Source organism: Mandrillus leucophaeus, unplaced genomic scaffold, assembly GCF_000951045.1.
Source record: "Mandrillus leucophaeus isolate KB7577 unplaced genomic scaffold, Mleu.le_1.0 Scaffold123, whole genome shotgun sequence".
NCBI classification, from domain to species: Eukaryota; Metazoa; Chordata; class Mammalia; order Primates; family Cercopithecidae; genus Mandrillus; species Mandrillus leucophaeus.
The window spans coordinates 5951517-5972157 of record NW_012100654.1 but is presented as its reverse complement, the minus strand read 5'-3'; the positions used below and the strand labels follow the sequence as shown (position 1 = coordinate 5972157).

The following is a 20641-nucleotide window of genomic DNA, read 5'->3' as shown; positions in this document are numbered from 1 at the left end:
GAAAGTCACAATAGAGAAATGACATCTAACCTATAGGGCCAAACCAGTTTGAACGACAGCAGATTTTTCATCAGAAAAATCTGCCTGCCAAAAGGAAAAGTGAGTATTTTTCAAGTACTGAAAGAAAAGAAATCTCAATCCTGAATCCTATACCCAGTGAAAATATCCTTCAAGAATTAAGGCAAAATAAAGATCAAAATCCATCATTTCCAGATGCAATAAACTAAGAATTTTTCAACACCAAATCTACCTTTAAAAAAGTAACTACAGGAAGTTCCCTACACAGAAAGGAAATGAGCCTTGGTTCATCAAGAAGGAAGAAATAATACAATAACAAAAGTATGGATAAATACAATAGGCTTTCCATCTCTTGAATTTTTAAATGTATATTTTATGGTTGAAGCAAAGATTATAGTAACAGTGTCTGATGTTACTATAATCACATTGACTGGTATGGTTCTAAATGTGTACAGAGGAGATATTTAACACAATTATAAATGGGAGAGGATAAAAAGATGTAAAGAAAGTTAAGGCTTTTATATATCTTGAACTGGTAATAAGATGACACTGGTAGAATGTGGTAAGTTGTGATACAATGTAATACCTAAAAAAACTTTAAAAATTATGCAGAGGTGTACTTAAAAACACTACTGACACATCAAAATGGAAGCACTATAATATTTCAAGTAACAGGAAGGCAGAAAAAGAGGAAACAGGAAAAAAAGCAGAAAAAATTATATGGTTTACTGAAGCCCTAACATATCAATAATTATATTAAATATAAATGGTCTAAATACTTCCATGCAAATATGAAGATTGATAGAGTGGGTTAAAAACATGACCAGCTATATGTTATTTGCAATACATTCACTTCAAATATAACAGCATAGACAATTTGAGAGTAAAAAGACAGAAAAAAAAGTATGAAAAAGAATTAATTGAGAGTGACATCAGCAAGGTAACAGAATAGGAAGCCCTAGACTTTGTTCTCTACAGATACACTCACTTTACAACAATATATGGTTCAAAAAGCCATTATGATAACTTCAGAAACCGTTTAGGAAGTCACAGTACCCCAGACAAGCTCAAAGCCAAGAATGGTCACACTGAAATGGGTAAGAAAAGTGTGGCATTTCAGAAACATCAGTCCTTTTTCTGAGCTGGCACAGCTCACAATTAGGAGGAAAAGTGCAACTCATGGCTTCACCTTTTTGAGGGAAAGAAAAGAGTGGAAGATATATGCAATGTTCTAGATTTATAGTGGCTGCTCAAGGGACTAATTTCTGTATCATGTGATAGAGATCTGGCATACTCTGCATACCTGGGTGCCACTGAGAGCAAAATATATTTCAGTGGCTTGTAGCATCAGAGAACCTGCAGTATTTCAGACAGATACTAGGGGCAGCAAGATACTACAAGTTCCTGAAAAAGAAACTGGAAAACTTCACTAGTTAGGAATTACATGCACAAGCCCAGAGAAGATAAATTCCCATAAAAAGTTTGAGAGGCTCTTAGAATCTCTACCTGAACTGATTTATGAAAAATGTCCCCTGTACAAAGTCAGTCCATAAGGATGTGACTACTTTTTCATATTAAAGTCAACAAAAAGAAAGCATACAAAGAGACAGGGAAACATGGCCCAATCAGAGAGAGCAAAAAAAAAAAAAAAAAATCCAGTAACTGATATTAACCCTTTTCCTACTTGTCCCAACAATACTCACTGGTAGCACTTGCAGCTGTGACATTTATGCCAAGATAACTTTACCTCAAAATATCTCACTTTTATTATTATTGTCGTATCACTCTAGTATATTGACTTTGGAAATAAAAGACATCATTGTATTTACAGAATTCTGTTTTTAGTAGTGGTATTTCCATTTACAAAATATAGTAATTCTCCGTCACTGAAAATGTCATATCCTAGAAAACACAGCATTCCTACGTGTGAAGGTAACATCATTCTTGTACAGCTTTTGGCTGAGGATTCATTTGGTGAATCTATTTTTTCCGAAATAGACTATTCTGATGTTAGTTCTGTTCAGAAATAACTCCAGGAACAGTTTTCATGTTTTATTTTCACATTGAAAACCAGTCAGATTTTCTTCAGCCTCAAAAAGTGTATTTATGTAAAATTAAACGAGCACTGGAAGCAAGCTGTACTTTTTTATTCTAAATGGGAAAAGGGTTAAAGAAACAGAAATCTGTGTATTACCTGACAAAGAGTTCAAAATAATCATCTTAAAGAAACTCAATATATTAGAGAATACAAATAGAAAACTAAACAAAATGTGGGAAATGATGCATGAACAAAATGAGAATATCAACAGAGTTTGAAATTATTAAAAAGAAACAATTCTAGATCTGAAGAATACGGTAATTTATTTGAAAAATTCATTAGAGAGTCGTCAACAACAGACTTGGCCAAGCAAAAGGAAGAATCAGTGAACTGGAAAATTGGTCACTTGAAATTACTGAGTCAGAGGAACAAAAAGAAGAGGGCCTAAGAGCCTTATGAACACATTCAAGTGGACTGATGTATACATTATGGGAATTTAAGAAGGGGTAGGGAGAGGGAGAGAGAGAGAGAGAGAGTGAATGGAGCAGAGAGAATGGAGCAGGGAGCTTACTTGAAGAAATAATGGTCAAAATTTTCCCCAGTTGGAGGAAAGAAATGGAAATTCAAATTCAAGAAGCTTAAACAAGTCCAATAATATGAACCCAAAGAAGCTCATAAAGAGACACATTATAATCAAACTGTCGAAAATCAAAGACAAAAAGAAAATCTTGAAAGCATCAAGAAGAAAAATTCTTATCACATGCAAGAAAATCCCCATGAGATTGTCAGCAGGTTTTTCAGCAGAAGCATGGCAGACTAGAAGGGAGTGGGATAATATACTCAAAGTGCTGAAAGAAAAAAACCCCACCAACTTAGAATACTATATTTGGCATAACCCACTTCAAAAATGAAGGAGAAATAAGCCCTCCCTATATAAACAAAAACTGAAGGAATTCGTCAACACTAGACATGTCTTACATAAATTGCTGAGAGTTCCTTCAGTTGAAACAAACACACTAGACAACAACACCAAAGCATACAAAAACTTAAAAGCTCTCTAGTAAAGTTAAATTTATAGACAAGTATAGAATATTGTAATATTGTAAAGGTGGTGGATAAATCACTTTGATTTCTGGCATATAATTTAAATAATAATAACAATTACTGTAAAACTATGATAATAGATGCAAAATATAAAAATATGTAATTTGTGACATCAATAACATAGAGGGTGAATGTAAAGGAGTAGATTTTTTTGTATGTAGTTAAAGTTGTTATAGTTTAAAATAGATTGGTATAACTAGAAGATGTTTTATGTAATCCTTATGGTAAACACAAAGAAAATGCCTATAGAATATGCACAAAAGAAAATGAAAAAGGAATAAAAGTATGTCACTAAACAAAAAAATAAATGAAACCCAAAGGAAGCCAACAAGAGAAGAAAAGAAGGTCAAAATAACCACGTATCATATAGAAAATAGTAAAATGGCATTAGTAAGTTCTTCTGTACCAATAATTATGGTAAATGTAAATGGATTAAACTCCCTAATCAAAAGACATAAAATGGCTTGATAGAAAAAAGTAGAACTATATACTGCCTCCAAGAAACTCACTTTAGATTTAAGGACACACGTAGGTTGAAAGTGAAAGGATAGAAAAAGATGTACCATGCAAATTGTAACCAAAGGAGAACGAAATGAACACATCTATATTGGACTTTAAGCCAATAACTCACAAGGGACAAAGAAAGACATTACCTAATAATAAAAGAGTCAATCCAACAGAAAGATATAAAAAGTACAAACACATATGAATGTAACAGCAGAGCATCAAAATATATGAAGCAAACATTGACAAAATTGAAAAAATGAACAGAATAACACAATAATAGTAGTATATTTCAATACCACATTTTCAATAATGAATAGATCAACTAGGCAAAAGATCAAGAAGGAAACAGGGTATTTGAAAAACACTACAGAACAATTGGGCCTAACAGATATACAAAACACTACACCTAGCAATAGGAGAAAAACATTCTGCTGAAGCACACATGGACCTTGTTCCAGGATAAGTAATATGTTAGGCCAGGGGTCCACAACCCCTGGGCTGCAGACCAGTACCAGTCCATGGCCTGTTAGGAACCAGGCCACACAGCAGGAGTTAAGTGGCAGGCAAGTGAGCATTACCACCTGAGCTCTGCCTCCTGTTAGATCAGGTACAGCATTGGATTCTCATAGGAGTACGAACCCTATTATGAACTGCACATGCAAGGGATCTAGGTTGCATGATTCTTATGAGAATCTAACTAATGCCTGATGATCTGAGGTGGAACAGTTTCAGCCCAAATCCATCTCTCACCACCCCCGTCTGTGGAAAAGTGGTTTTCCACAAAACTAGTACCTGGTGCCAAAAAGGTTGGGGACTGCTCTGTTAGGCCACACATGTGTAGATGCAAGTTATTAGTAATGTTAGTTCTTTGGTTGAGTGGTTTCAATACGATTATATTCTGTATATTAAATCTGTTACATACATTGTTATTTTCATATCAAGTATTACATGATGAAAAATAAAATAGAATTAAATTTTGTCAGGGTATATAGAGTCTCAGACCAACATCCTGCAGATTTTTTTTAGTAATAAAGTTTAAAAATATCTGTAAGTTTATAATTAGAGTAAACATACAAAGTCATTCATAGTCTTTATTTGTAATTGCCAAAAACTGAAAACAACCCAAATGTTCATCATTTGGTGAAGGGGTAAATAGAGTATATCCATACAATGGAATACTATTTAACCACAAAAAGGAACAAATTATTAATACATGTAAGAAAGATTATCCTCAAAAACATTATGCTAAGTGAAAAATGCAGACACAAAAACAGTAGATATTATGTGGGTTCCACTTATATAAACATTCTAAGAAAAAAAAATTTATATAGGCAGAAAGTAGATTATTGGGGATCTGCTGGGGATGGGAAACATGGTTCCATATTGCCATGAGTAATTTTTTGGAGTGACGGAAATGTCCTAAAACTGGATGATGATGTCAATGTGACAACTGTGTAAATTTACTAAAAATTATCAAACTGTACACTCACAGTGGTTGAATTTTAGAGTTATGTAAATTACATCTGAATAAAGCTATTAACAAAATAGAGTAAGCCATTCAGTGACTAACCACCTCTCAAAATAAAAAATCAGTTGACCATATAAATATGGTTCTATTTCTGGACTCTCTACCTTGTTTCACTGCTGTATGTGTCTGTTTTTCACCAGTAGCACAAAAACTTTATTGTAGCTTTAGGGTGAGACTTAAACCTTATGTAGTTTGAGTTCTCCAACTTTGTTTTTAGTTTTCAAAATTACTTTGGCTAATCTAGTTTCTTTTAAAAAAATAATTTCAGCTTTTATTTTAGATTCAGGGGTACATGTGCAGCATTGCTATGTGGGCATATTAGACACAGGTAGTGAGCATAGTACCCAACAGGTAGTTTTCAACCCAAATCCCTCTCCTTCCCTCCCTGCTCTAGTAGTCTGCAGTGTCTATTGTTTCTGTGTTTATGTCCATGTGTACTTAATGTTTAGCTCCCAGTTATATGTGAGAACATGTGGTATTTAGTTTTCTGTTCCTGTGCTGGCTTACAACATCCATGTTGCTGTAAAGGACATGATTTCACTCTTTTTTATGGCTATGTAATATTCCATGGTACATATGTACCATATTTTCTTTATCCAGTCCACTGTTGTTGGGTGCCTAGGTTGATTCCGTGTGCCATTGTAAATAGCATGGCAATGAACATACAAGTGCATGTGCCTTTTAGGTATAATGATTTATGTTGCTTTGTTTATATACCCAGTAATGGGATTGCTGGGTCAAATGGTAACTCTGTTTTAAGTTCTTTGAGAAATCTCCCAACTGCTTTCTATTTTCAGTAGTGGCTTAACTAATTTACATTCCCACCAACAATGTTTAAGCATTCCCTTTTCTCTGCAATCTGGCAAGCATCTGTTACTATTCAACTTTTTAATAATAGCCATTCTGACTGTTGTACAATTGTATCCTATTGTGTTTTGATTTTCTTTCTTTCTTTTTATTTATTTATTTTTTTTGAGACAGACTTGCTCTGTTGGCCTGGCTGGAGTGCAGTGCCATGATCTCGGCTCACTGCAATCTCTGTCTCCTGGGCTCAAGCAATTCTCCTGCCTCAGCCTCCCAAGTAGCTGGGATTATAGGTCTGTGCCACCATGCCTGGCTAATTTTTGTATTTTTAGTAGAGACAGGGCTTCACCATGTTGGCCAGGCTGGTCTAGAACTCCTGACCTCACATAATTTGCCGCCCTCAGCCTCTCAAAGTGCTGGGATTACAGGTGTGAGCCACTGTGCCTGGTCATGTTTTGATTTTAATTTTTCTGATGATTAGTGATGATGAGCATTTTTTCATGTTTATTGGCTGCTTGTATGTCTTCTTTTGAGAAGTGTCTGTTCATGTCTTTGGCCCACTTTTTAATGGGGTTATCTGTTTTTTGCTTTTTGGTTTTTTCAAGTTCCTCATTGATTCTGGATATTAGACCTTTGTCAGATGCATAGTTTGTAAATATTTTCTCCGATTATGTAGGTTGTCTGTTTAGTCTGTTGATAGTTTCTTTTGCTGTGCAGAAGCTCTTGAGTTTAATTAGTTCTTACATGTCAAGTTTTGCTTTTGTCACAATCATTTTTGGGGGCTTGGCCATAAATTCTTTGCCAAGGCTGATATCAAGAAGGGTATTTCTTAGGTTTTCTTCTAGTATTTAGTAGTTTGAGGTCTTACATTTAAATTGTTAATCCATCTTGAGTTAAATTTTGTATATGGTGAAAGGTAAGGGTCTAGTTTCACTATTTTGCATATGCCTAGCCACTTATCCCAGCACCACTTATTGAATAAGGAGTTCATTCCCCATTGTTTGTTTTTGTCAGCCTTGTCAAAGGTCACATGGTTGTAGGTGTGAGGCTTTATTTCTGAGTTTTCTCTTCTGTGCCATTGGTCTATGTGTCTGTTTTTGAACCAGTGCCATGCTGTTTTGGTTACTGTAGCCTAATAGTATAGTTTGAAGTTGAGTAGTGTGATGCCTCCTGCTTTGTTCTTTTTGTTTAGGATGACTTTGGCTATTCAGGCTCTTTTTTGGTTTCATAAGAATTTTAGAATAGTTTTTTTTCTACTTCTGTGAGGAATGATGCTGGTAGTTTGATAGGAATAGTGATGAATCTGCACATTGCTTTGGGCAGTATGACCATCAGTTTGTTTATTTCTACAAAAAATTGTTTTACCATATTTTAATTGTGATTACACTGAATGTATATGCCATTTAGGGGAACAAACATCTAATAAGTGATACAATTATCAATAACATATATCTCCTTTTATTAATGCCTTATTTTTTGGTCAACATCTTCCAATTTTCAGCATACAGATCTGGCACAAACTGTGTTAAATTTTATCTATTTCTTGGTTTTGGCACTGTTGTAAGTGGTACTACTTTGTTATTTCCAAATGTCTATTGCTATTCCATGGAAATACAATTGATTTTTGTATATTGATATTGTGTCTTATAATTGTGCTAATCATTTATGAGTTCCAGTATCCTTTGTGTAGAATCTCTGGGATTTTCTACATAGCCATAAAATCTGCAAATAGAAATAATTTTATTTCTTCCCTTTTAGTCTGTGTGCCTTTTATTTCTTTTTCTTCCCTATTTCAGTGCTTAACACCTCCAATAAGATGTTGAATAAGAATGGTGAGAGTGAACATTTTTTTTGCTTTGTTCCTGATCTTAGGGGAAAACATTCAATCTTTCATTATTATGTATGTTAGGAGATATCTGTAGGTTGTTCCTACACACCTTTTATCTGGTTATAGAAATTTCCTCTGTTCCCAGTTTACTGAAAGTTTTTTTAGGAATGGATGATAAATCTTGTCAAATGCTTTTTCTGCATTTATTGAGATAACAATATGGATTTTCTTTTGTAATCTGTCAATATGGTGAATTTTAATATGGTAGTTGATTCTTTAAGTGTTTGTCTTACATTCCTAAGAAAACCCTCTTAGTCATTGTGTACTATCCTTTCTATATATTACTTGATTTGCATTGCCAATATTTTATTGACAATTTTTATGCCTATTCTCATGAGGAATATCGGTTTGTAATTTTCTTTTATTGTAATGTTTTTGTGTGGGTTTGATGTCAGGGTAATGCTGACTTCATCAAAAGTGTTGGGAAGTATTATATCTTCTTCTATTTTCTTGATGAGTTTTTATAGAATTGACATTTGATTATTACCAAATAATGATGCAACTCTAGATACATTTGATGATTTGGTTTTATATTTTGAAACTTAACTTCAATTTTACTATGATATTCAATTCATGTTTATATTAATATCAAAATTATCATTTTATTGAATATAAATAATTTTACATGAAAATATGTTGTTCACTTTCCACGGGCCATGTTTCATTGCTCTCCATTACACATACAATCTTTTTACAGTAAAGTCTAAGGAATTATTGTTCCTTTTCTAATCTTTAGATTTTAGTATATTGTTTAAGAAATGAACCATTGTTTTAAGCTTAGAAATGGTTTAGCATACATTAGTTTTCATTAACGTGGTATTTTTGAATCAAAATTGTATCAACAGTAACTCAAGTTTCTGTACATTTGGAGTGATTATTATTTTTATTTAGTATACCTTAATTAATGCTAATTTATTTCTCATCTAGTCATGCAGATGGATCAATAAAATTTTGGGATGCTTCTGCAAGTAAGTTTCAAGTTTCTGTACAACAGAAACCAATTGGTTAGTATTTACTTATAGCCAACTACCACTTTTTAGTTTGGGCAATTAAAATTTCAGATATATTTTTAGCATACATATGTGGCTGTGTTACAAAAATCCATTACCTACATTGTTAGATCAGTTGAAAGTATTATCTCTACTTTACTTCTCTTCTGTAATATAAGGTAAACAAGACTAAGTCACTCTTTGTCAGCAACCCATTATATCTACAAGAGGCATGATACATCAGAAAAAGTACCAAACTTTGTCAGATTAACTCTGTTCAAGGAATTTCCTTCACGTCCTACCTGTGTGGTCTTCGCCAAGTGCTTATATCCCTCCAGTTTTCTCTTTTCTTCCCCACTCATCTACCACATCCTGCAAAGATCAAATGATTTGATAACTGTAAGAACTCTTTTTAAATTCTTGAGAATTATGTAACTTAAAGAATAAATAAGGTACTCTGCTCAATGTTGAAGGTCATGCAAAGATACTTAAGACTTCATTATACTCACATATACCCTTCAGAAAAATTGTGGTCATTAGAAAAGGTAAAGAAATGCACATATATAACTATAGGGAAAGCAATATAAGAACTCTAAATGCAGATTATTTAGATCAGAAATGAGAGAGCCTTATTGAGACCTGGTAGATCCAGGAAAGGTATTTTGATGGAGTTAACATTTAGTGTGAGTTTTGGAAGATAGTTAACTTTTGACAGGAATAGGAGTGAAGAACAAGTTAACAGTGACTCTAAGTTTCTGCATATGAGTAACCAGGAAGATGTAGGTAACTCTTTTGGAAAGAAGGAATATAAGAGAGCTTTGAATTTTTTAGTAAAACCAGAAAATTCAAGTAAAAATATCCAGCAGGTAGCGAGAAAAGTCAGAAATGGAAACCAATGAAGAAGCAGCATAAAAGTGATGTTTGAAGCTGTAGAAATGAATAGCTTCTGAGGAAGACTACAATAAACACACAAGCAGAGGAAGAAGGTTGAATATTGACAATATTCTTAGCCCACAAGGTAGAGTCCCTTGAACAAGCAAACAAACTATCAGCAAGAGAAAAGGATTAAAAGATCTAAACTCATGCATTCTAAAGTCCCCTTCTGATTTCACATAATAAAAAGCAAGTACCTAAAGAGAAACTTCAAAGGGCAACAGACTTTCTGTTGATGAATCTTTGAGTTTGTTCCTGGAACAAAATTCATTGCATAGTGATGCCAATGCTCCTTTCCCACCGCCTCAGTCACTTTTTGGCTTTTAAAATGTGGAGGACCAGGCGTGGTGACTCACATCTGTAATCCTAGCACCTTGGGAGGCCTAGGCAGGCGGATTGCCTGAGCTCAGGAGCTCGAAACCAGCCTGGGCAACACAGTGAAATCCCGTCTCTACTGAAAGAAAAAATATATATATAAATTAGCCGGGTGTAGTGGCATGCACCTATAGTCCCAGCTACTTGGGAGGCTGAGGCAGGAGAATTGCTGGAACCCGGGAGGCAGAGGTTGCACTGAGCCGAGATCAAATCACTGCACTCCAGCCTGGGTGACAGAGCAAGACTCCGTCTCCAAACAAAATAACAATAATAAATAAAATAAATAAATAAATTAATTAAATTAAATGTAGAGAACACTTTAACACTTTAATTATTAGAGTGAATAACACCATTAAGCATGCATAATAATATTTTGAGAAGGTAGTTTTTAAATAAATATTTTATCACATTTAGAATATAAATTGCAAATGATGGCAGCATGTTTAATATTTTTACTGTAATCAAGGTCAATCTCCAACTTAATGGATGTCTAAAAAAAATCACTTGGTTCGCTAACTTTGTGAAACACTGTCTAATACAGAAAGCAAAATGAATTTGAATAACTGAGTTTATATTATTATGTATCTTAGTTTTCTATTGCTGAGTAATAAATTACCACAATTTAACAGCTTAAAACAATACCCATTTGTCATCTCACTGTTTCTGTGTGTTAGGAATTTGATTATACCTTAGCTAGGTCCTTTGCTCGGGGTCTCACAAGGCTGTAATCAAGGTGTTGGCTGGGGTTGCGGCTTCATGAGACTCAAGGTTCTCTTCCAAGCTTATGTAATTGTTGGCAGACTTCATTTTCTTGCACATTCAGAGCTCATGGTAGCTTGCTACTTCAAAGCTAGCAAGAGAGAGTGTCTCTTTACCTTCAGGGAGGGCCTCAGTCCCTCTTTTAAGGGGGCCATCTGATTAGGTTTGGCTTGTTAAGAATAAACTCTTTGTTTATTAACTCAAAGTCAACTAATGAGGGACCTTAATGATGTCTGCAACATCATTTTACTGTTGTCATGTAACATAAATAATCATAGAAATGATATCCTGACCTCAGAAGCCAGGCTATAGCACCCAATACAATCTTTTGCCCATTTTTTAAAAAATCTATTTTAGCTTGACATATTTCAAGCTTACAAAAAATTGCAAAAAAAAGTACTATGAAATGTTTTATACCTCTCAACCAGATTCTCCAAATATTCTTTCCCTCTCTCCGGCTCTCTCTCTTACTCTTTCTCTCTTTCCTCCTCACATTTTTCTCTCACACACATGTACATATATACATATAGCTTTTTTTCTTATCCATTTGAGAGTAAGTTTGAGACACATTACATACCCCTAAATACTTCAGTGTGTATTTCCTACAAACATTCGCTTACATAACCAGACTTTAGTCATCAAAACCAGTAGATTAACACTGACACAACACTGTTATCTAATCTGCGCATTTTATTCAGCTTTTGCAAATACACACACACACATATATATGTATGTATATATATGTGTGTGTATATATATGTATGTGTATGTGTGTGTGTGTGTGTGTGTATATATATTTATTTATTTATTTATTAGACAGAGTCTCGCTGTGTTGCCCAGGCTGAAGTGCAGTGGCACAATCTTGGCTCACTGCAAGCTCTGCCCACTGGGTTCCCGCCATTCACCTGCCTCAACCTCCCGACTAAAGTAGCTGGGACCACAGGCGCCCACCACCACGCCCGGCTATTTTTTTGTGTGTGTTTTTAGTAGAGACGGGGTTTCACCACGTTAGCCGGGATGGCCTCGATATCCTGACTTGGTGATCCGCCTGCCTCGACCTGCCACAGTGCTGGGATTACAGGTGTGAACCACCGCGCCCGGCCGCAGATTAATATTCTTTACAACAAAAAATTCCAGGATTATTTTTGCATTTAGTCATTGTATGTTCTGAGTTTTTAAAAATCTGGAAAAGTTCCTGAGTCTTCATTTCATGACATAGAGATTTTTGAGGAGTTTAGGCCAATTATTTTATATAATCTCCTTCAGTCTGGTTTTGACTAATGTTTCTCATTATTAGATTCAGGTGATGCACTTTTCACAGGACTCTTATTTAAAACTTTACTCAAGGATCCTTTGTAGAATCATAGTTCTTTTATAGAGTTATTATCATCTGGTCTCCAATGGAAAAATATTCCCCCAAATATTCTTGAAAACAGTTCACAAACACAATTTAGGAGATTATATCTGACCCTTTCTTGACACAGAGCCACTCAGAAAAGATCCCTTCTTAAATAGTTACAGATTCTTGGACTCCCAATATTGCTAACTGGTAAATTACAATGTTTCTTATCTCAAGGAGTGTCTAAAAATTTGTTGAGAGGAGTAAACCCTCTAGGAATACCATCACCCTCTCATCTAGCAATGAAAGGGGAAAACTGAGATAAAGAATTAAGAAGTCTCTGCTAGGGAAGAATTATTTTCAATATTCCCATTTTAGACTTTCTGATCCCCAATATTTTCATCAATAAATAATGATTAAAATACTTCCTTCATGAAACTTTTCTGAGAATGACTCAAGAAAGCAACTATATATTCTTTGGTATGTAGTATATATTCAAGGAATGTTTATTTTTTCCCTGTAGTCTCCCTCTAGCTACTGTACTATATGAAAGCGTGGCATTAAATGCTTACTAGATAAATGTAATTCACTTTGTCTACTTAGGTTTACTTTTGTGGTTTAACAAATATCTTGGTAAAGCTTTAATAACATCTAAGAATTAAGTTTAAATTAGAAGATAACTGTGCTTCGATGTCTTATAGTAACTCTGCAGATGCTGTACAAGCTAAAAACTTCAAAAGTGTTTGAAAAACAGAAGGTCGGAGAAGGAAAACAAACATGTGAAATTGTAGAGGAAGACCCATTTGCCATTCAGATGATTTACTGGTGTCCAGAGAGCAGAATATTCTGTGTATCAGGAGTCTCTGCATATGTCATAATTTATAAATTCAGCAGACATGAAATTACAACAGAAATAGTGGTAAGTTATTTAAAATTTAACTTTCACTTTTACAGTTATTAAAAGAAAACTATTATCATAGATTTGACTACTACTTGGTATAGTTTCCATGAAGTGTGCACTATATGGTCAGTAATACAATTCGTAGGATTTTAAATTATTATTGTTACTTACTATAACATATTAATAAATGGTTTGGCTTAAAAGGCCAAAACAATTCTCTATCAAACCTTGATATTTTTTTCAATGTCAAAACAAGCTTAGTATTTTAAGTTAATCTTGTTACAAATTAAACATGTCACAATTTTCTCATTTTTCTCTTTGATTTTATGTGAGTCGCAGCTACCTGGCCAAAATAAGTCAACTCTACAACATGATGGTTTGAAATATGTATATATTGTGGAATATATACCTATATATTCTTCTATATATACTAATAAAATGTATAGGTTTTATACCTGTAGTTATTGATTTATTTTGCATAAAAATCAAATTAATGCAGGCTTTCTTTGTTCTATACTTTTATTAATTTTTAAGTGTATCTGATTTGTATTTTCTCATCAACTGTTTGCCGTACATGATTATTTCTCAGCTACAATAAGGTTATTTTTAATGATTTTCTGTGTAGCAACATTTTTACGGGGTGGATCTAATTGCGGGGCAACCTTACCTAATCTTAATTTTTAAATCAATGAATACTCCACTTATTCAAAAGAATAATGATTTTATGAGATAAATTAATTCTAAATGAAGCCACCTATAAACAATTGTCCTTCTCTACCTTGCCCCTTTTACCAGAATATAAAGATTATTTACTATAGGCCTGTGTGTAAGTGTTTTTACCTCAACAGCTAAAATTAGTATCACCCTTTTATTATATAGTAGCTAAAAGCCAAGGCTTTGGAGTCAGATAAACCTACGTTTTAATTCTGGCTTTCCCATTAAATATCTGTGTGACTCTGAGCAAGTCGTAAGTCAGCAGTAGAATGTAGCTATGATTCAGTTTCATCACGTGTACAATTCCCTGTGTAAATAAAATGGGAAAATAAACTTGAAATACAGATACCAATTTCATAGGGTTCTTGTGAGGATTGTATAAAGACATTATAATAGTGTCCTTACTGTAGTGAGCACTCAATAATTGGTAACTGTATTGTCACCACCAGAGGTTTTTCTATAGTTTTAAAATAATTATGACAATAATTTTGGTAATATTCCCATAATGACATTTTTGTAAGTAACTGTTTTCAATCTCAAAAATGCTCACTTTTACATTGTAAGGCAAATATGTGTTATAAAATCAGCTCTAATTAAATCATTTAATGTATTTTATGCATTCATAAAGTATTTAGTTTTAAAATTTTTTTAGTTTAAAAAAGGTTTTTAGGTCACCTTTTTATTCCTATATAAATTGTTATATGCTTTTTATCAAGTAATTCTGATCAACTAATTAAATTAAACAAAAGCCAAGGTAATGAAACAACCAACCAAAAATATGGAATTTCTATTGGAAAATTTTTAGTGAATTAATGCAAAGTTAAAAATGCAATGAAAGTTTTTTATACTAAATACTTTAAACAAGTAATTTTTTTATACACACACAAACATATACAATACACACACACATACATGTTTGTGTGTGTATATGAAAAAAGTTTAATTTCTTTCATTGGAATAACCATAACCAACTTCTCATTTTATTTTATCACATATCAAATTGTAATTTATACTATATCGTAAAATATATTTATTATATAAAAACTTTATCTTCACTGAGTTATTTTTCTTTTAATTCTGAAGTTTAAAAATTTACATTTTTTGTGATTGCCATTGAATATTCCATATAATTAACTATTTGATTTAGTATGAGATACTGCTCAACTTTACTATAAGTAGTATTGAACTTATTAATTTGAAAAAAACTGTGTGAATGATTCCTAAAAAGTTATCAGGTATTTTAATGTGATTATTTATTATGACTTAGATTAAATTAAAATGATGATTATTATTGTGGCTTAGATTAAATTTAAACTTGATTTTTTTAAGTCATTAGAGGTACGACTTCAGTATGATGTTGAAGATATTATTACCCCTGAACCAGAAACAAGTCCTCCGTTTCCAGATCTCTCAGCCCAGCTTCCTTCTTCAGGGAGTCTTTCTGGGAGCACTAACACTGTCGCTAGTGAAGGAGTAACAAAGGACAGTATCCCATGCCTCAAGTAAGAGTTTCTACCAAATTTTAAAACAGTTTTATATATGAATCATATGTCTTTGAAATTGTGACAAATAAAATTAATTTTCTCTAATTATCAAGTTGTTGTCAAGTGATCTACAATTCTTCAGGGGTTAATCTGGTCTTTTTTTTGAACATCCGTGAAGAGGGCATAATATTTTCATCCTTCATTTACTTATTTATATGTTTCCTTCCCAGAAGGACTCTAAAGAAAACATGGCTTTGATAGAATAGGAAGTTTGGCAGGGCAGAAACTTGGCCACTTGCTTGGTAGTTTCCAATTGAAAAAGTATATTTATGGGGTGTGATGGCTCACGCATGTATTCCCAACACTTTGGGAGGCTGCAGTGGGAGGAATGCTTGACGCTAGGAGTTCGAGACCAGCCTGGGCAACATAGCAAGACCTTGTATCTACAAAAAGTTTGAAAATTAGCTGGGTGTGATGGTACACTCCTGTAGTCCCAGCTACTAGGGAGGCTGAGGCGGGAGAATCACTTTAGCCCAGGAGTTCAAGGTTGCAGTGAGCTGTGGTCCTGCCACTGTACTCCAGCCTGGGTGATAAGACCCTGTCTCCAAAAAAATAATAATGATAATTTTTAAAAGTATGTTTATGTAATTTATTTAGCTTTCTTGGAACCAAAAAGAAAACCAAGTTTACTATCTACTACAAGAGTTCTATGTTAGAAAAAAGGATTTCTCTCATGATTGCTAGTATATTGCATAATCTTTCTTTTTTAAAACTGTTATTTATTAATAAACTAAACAAAGATTTACATCATGTTCAGTAAAACCTAAAGTTAACAAGCCCATGGTAATATTTTATTGTTTTTATGATTTTTAGTAGTAGAGTATAAATTACTACTTACTGCTTCTATACCATCAAACCAAATATTTCTAGTATTAGCCGGCTGGAGAATTAAGCCTAAGCAGGGAATTTCTTTGAGCTGCATATCTACATTTGCCACTCAAAAAACTTTAGACAACTAGTTTTCCCATTTCTTACAAATATGCTTATGGAAAATTGAGAGATAAGATTTTAGGAGCAAAATTCATACAATTAGCAGATGCTATACGTTTGTAATCATTGATTGTCCTCTCAAAACTTTTCTTTTGAAGTACATAAAAAGAAGGAAAATGAGCAAATATTACTGGGAGGAAAATCTACAAAGAGGAAACATCATCATAAAATTTTAGCTCATGGATATATTTTTTGAAAGTAGCATCAACAGTATTTGATAATTGGTTGGTTGGAAAGTGTGAGAGAAGGATATTAGATTTAAAGGAAAATAAGAATTCAGATGCTAGATATATATACTGGAGGGTAGGTTAATGGTCATTTGTTTTATTGTTATGCTTTATAACTGATATATATGTAACATATATTACATTAGAAAAATAATTACATAATAAAAATAACTTAAAATAATATTCTCAAAATAAAAAATTGAAGTGTTAAAGGCCAGTTGAAGTTGTGGACCTAACTGACTGAAAAGCCACATAAAGAAATAACTAAGTAATCATAAAGGACTCAGTGCATTTTGAGAAAGCTAGAAGACATCGTCCATCTGCATGCTGCCTGCAATGCCTGGTGTTGTATATTTCTGTAGCATGATTCTATGTAAATTCTCAAGATAAGTTTGACCATGTTTATTTAAACTGTGTATAATAGGATTGTTTTTGCTCTTAAAGTGTTAAGACACGGCCAGTGCGAATGCCTCCAGGATATCAAGCAGAACTTGTTATTCAGTTGGTGTGGGTAGATGGTGAACCTCCACAACAGATTACTAGTCTTGCTGTAAGCTCAGCATATGGAATGTAAGTAATTAAACTTTTTTCTGATATGTATTATTTAGCTAATATGTTTGATTTTTTAGATGTTCCCTGCTCAAGTCCTAAAAATGAAAAGAAGCCCTCACCTAGATTTTTATTAAATTTTAACAATATACAAGAAAAATAATTTAAATTCACATTGTGGTTTTTTGTTCTTTCCTGAAGTCAAACCTGTGATAGTGTTCCCAATTTTGATGTTAGTAGGAGATTGTTAGGATTTTATTACACTAATACTTTATTGTTTGTTTTTATATTCTGTCTTTTTTTTCTCTTTATATTTCACTTTCTTTTGACTTATCCTTTCGAGTTCACTAACTCCCTCTTCAATTGTGTCTAATCTGATGGTATTATTTTTCAGTTCTAGACCTTACATTTGATTATTTTAAAACATCCTGTTCTCTTCCTAAATTACCACTCTTTTCTTTATTTATTTGAACATACTGAATGTATAACTTTAAAATCTGTTACTTTAAATATGTGTTTGATATTTCCATATTTGGTATCCAGTCTATTACATTTCTTAGTTTTGGGTCACATTATATTATGTTCATGTATGCCAGTTTGTATGGTTTTTTTCTTAGTTGTTTCTGTTTTTTATAAATTGAGAAATGAATATTATAATTTGAAGTTCTAGATGATATTTTCCTCCAGAAAGTATCTGCATTTCCTCTGGCAGTCTAGGTTAAAAAACTACTGAAGGGTGAGAACAACATAATTCAAGCAGACATCAGGTCTTTGAAAGTTGGATTTTATTCCCATTAAAGTCTAATTTAATTTCAGTTAATCCTTATTTCTAGGTTGTAGCCCTCCATAGAGGTTGTGTCAAACTATACTCCCAACAACAATGTTTAGAATGTCTACTTTCCTACAACCTTTCCTACAACAATGTATAATCAAACTTTCCATCCTGGTCAGTTTGTTAAGTAAAGAGTAGTGTGTTATTATAATATCAGTAAAATTTTATTATATCTTAAGTGAAATTGAACATCTTTTCCTGTTTTGTGACATTCTGTTTCTATTCTTTGTCCATTTGTTTGTAAAGTTGTTGGCCTTCATAGAGATTTGTGAAAACTGTTTACATATTAGGGAAGTTAGCTTTCTCTATAGTGTAATTTGCAGTGATCTTCCATGCTTTTGTTTGCTTTATGACTTTGTTTAAGATGGTTTCTATTTTAAAGAATTTTTTGCAATTCTATTTTTTGTTATCTTTTATGGCTCTGAATTTCTGTCTTATTTAAAAAGTCCTTCCTCACTTCAAGATAATAATAAAAATGTAATAAAAACAAAAAAATTATTATGTTCTCTCTAATATGGTTTTTGTTTCTTTTAGATGTTTAAAGCTTTAATCTATCTGGAATTTTTTAAGTATAAGATATGAAATAAGTATTAAACTATATTTTTCCTGATGAGTAAGAATTGTGCCAATACCATTTCCTGAATAGTTCATCTTTCTGTGCTTATTTGGAATCAACTTTTATCAAATAATACATTACCTTATATATTTCACTTTTATGTCTGTACTTCCTAAGCTGAGTCTTATAAGCTCCAAAAGAATGCCTTGAAACCATCAGTAAGGAGTCCATGGAAAACAGTCTTAACTTTGAGTACCTGGAGTTTTCTTCGGGGGGGTGTGGAGGATATATGTGAACATAGTGCTTGTTTCTTGACTAGAATATTATTTGATGGGAAAGCTGGCAACAACAGTTGATGGATGATGGGAGAGGAGGAATGGACTGTGGGACAGCCTATTGTTTCATTATTTGATATGGTAAGAATATATGATTATTCTCTAGCCCAAGTAATTACCATGAAAGATAGTTGAGCTCAAGCCATCTTCTGAGTTCCCTTCTCTAGAGGTTGACCTGTAAAGACAAGGAGACTTCAGAATTCAGAGACTATAAAGATGTATCACCTGGTTCAGAAGCTGAAGGTTGTTAGAATAGGTCAGATAAAAAATACTTTCCCTCATAAGGGAACTGTGGAGGTGAAAGTTATTACAGAACTTCTGTATAACTTGTACTTGTTTGAAAATAACAGCTTGGACATCTATCTCATAGAGAGCCTCCACTGCCAAAATCCTAGCTCATGTGGCTACTAGAGTAAATTCCACCAAGTTTTAAAGAAAGAAATTGTACAAGTATTACATTAAATGTTCCTGAGAATTATTAAAGATGAAATCATGTTCATCTCATTTTATGAGGCCAACAAAACTTGATGCAAAAACTTGAAAAAGGCACTACAAAAAGAGAAAGTTGTAAGTCTATATCATTTATGAAGATAGTTTTAAAATCCCAACCAAAATGTAGATACTCTAGCAATTAAAAAAGGTAACATATCATAACCAAGTTTGGTTTACACCAGGAATTCAAGGTTTTTAAACATTTTAAATGAATCAGTGTAATTCATCACATTAACGAATAAAGTAGAAAAACTATAGGATGGTCAGGAATGCAAAAAACAGAAACATCTGATAAAATTAAATATCCATTTATGACTTCAAAAGAAACTAATAGCTAAAATGGAAGGAATTTTTCTTAATCTGATACATTTTAGCAAATATGCTCTATGGTGAAATGTTAGAAGCTTTGTCTTTGAGGAAAAAACAAGAGAAGTGTCTTAGTCTATTTGGGCTGCTTAAAAAGATATCTTACAAATGGGTAATTTGTAACAACCAGGATTTATTGCTCACAGTTCTGGAGACTGGAAAGTCCAAAATCAAGGTCTCAGGAGATTGAGTGTCTAGCTCTCTGCTTTGCTCTGTGCTTCAAAGATAGCACCTTCTAGCTTTGTTTGCACTTGGTAGAAGGAGTGAACAAATTCCCTCAGACTTCTTTTATGAGAAAATGAATTCCATTAAGAATAGTGGAGACCTCCCAAAGACCTAATTACCTTCCCAAGGCCCCAACTCTTAATACCATCACCTTGGGGATTAGATGGTCTGAATTTGGGGAAACACAAAAATTCAGACCACAACATTGTGAACCTGCTTCCCAAAATTTGTGTCCTTCTCATATTTAAAATACATTCATTTGATTCTAATAGCTCCAAAAAGTCTTAAAACATTGTAGCATTAACTCAAAAGTTTCATGTTCAAAGTCTCACCAAAATATCATCTGGGCTGGATGTAGTGGCTCACACGTGTAATCTCAGCACTTTGGGAGGCCAGGGCAGGTGGATCACCTGAGGTCAGGAGTTCAAGACCAGCCTGGCCAACATGGTGAAACTCCATCTCTACTAAAATTGTAAAAATTAGCTGTGCTTGGTGGCACGTGCCTGTAATCCCTGCTACTAGAGATACTGAGAATCGCTTGAATCCAGGAGGGAGAGGTTGCAGTGAGTTGAGATTGTGCCATAGCACTCCAGCCTAGGTGACAGAGCGAAACTCCATCTCAAAAAAA

The 20641-nt window shown here is 33.4% G+C and overlaps 1 protein-coding gene across 2 annotated transcripts in view; it reads left to right on the top strand.

The window, feature by feature from the left end:
* STXBP5L (syntaxin binding protein 5-like) overlaps positions 1 to 20641 on the top strand; it is a 503509-nt gene that overhangs the window by 321938 nt on the left and 160930 nt on the right. For both annotated transcript variants that reach the window (XM_011971605.1, XM_011971604.1), the window contains exons 15-18: positions 8815 to 8855; positions 12984 to 13201; positions 15227 to 15399; positions 17103 to 17228. In XM_011971605.1, coding sequence (XP_011826995.1) covers positions 8815 to 8855; positions 12984 to 13201; positions 15227 to 15399; positions 17103 to 17228 — 558 coding nt within the window. The remainder of the gene's footprint in view (positions 1 to 8814; positions 8856 to 12983; positions 13202 to 15226; positions 15400 to 17102; positions 17229 to 20641) is intronic.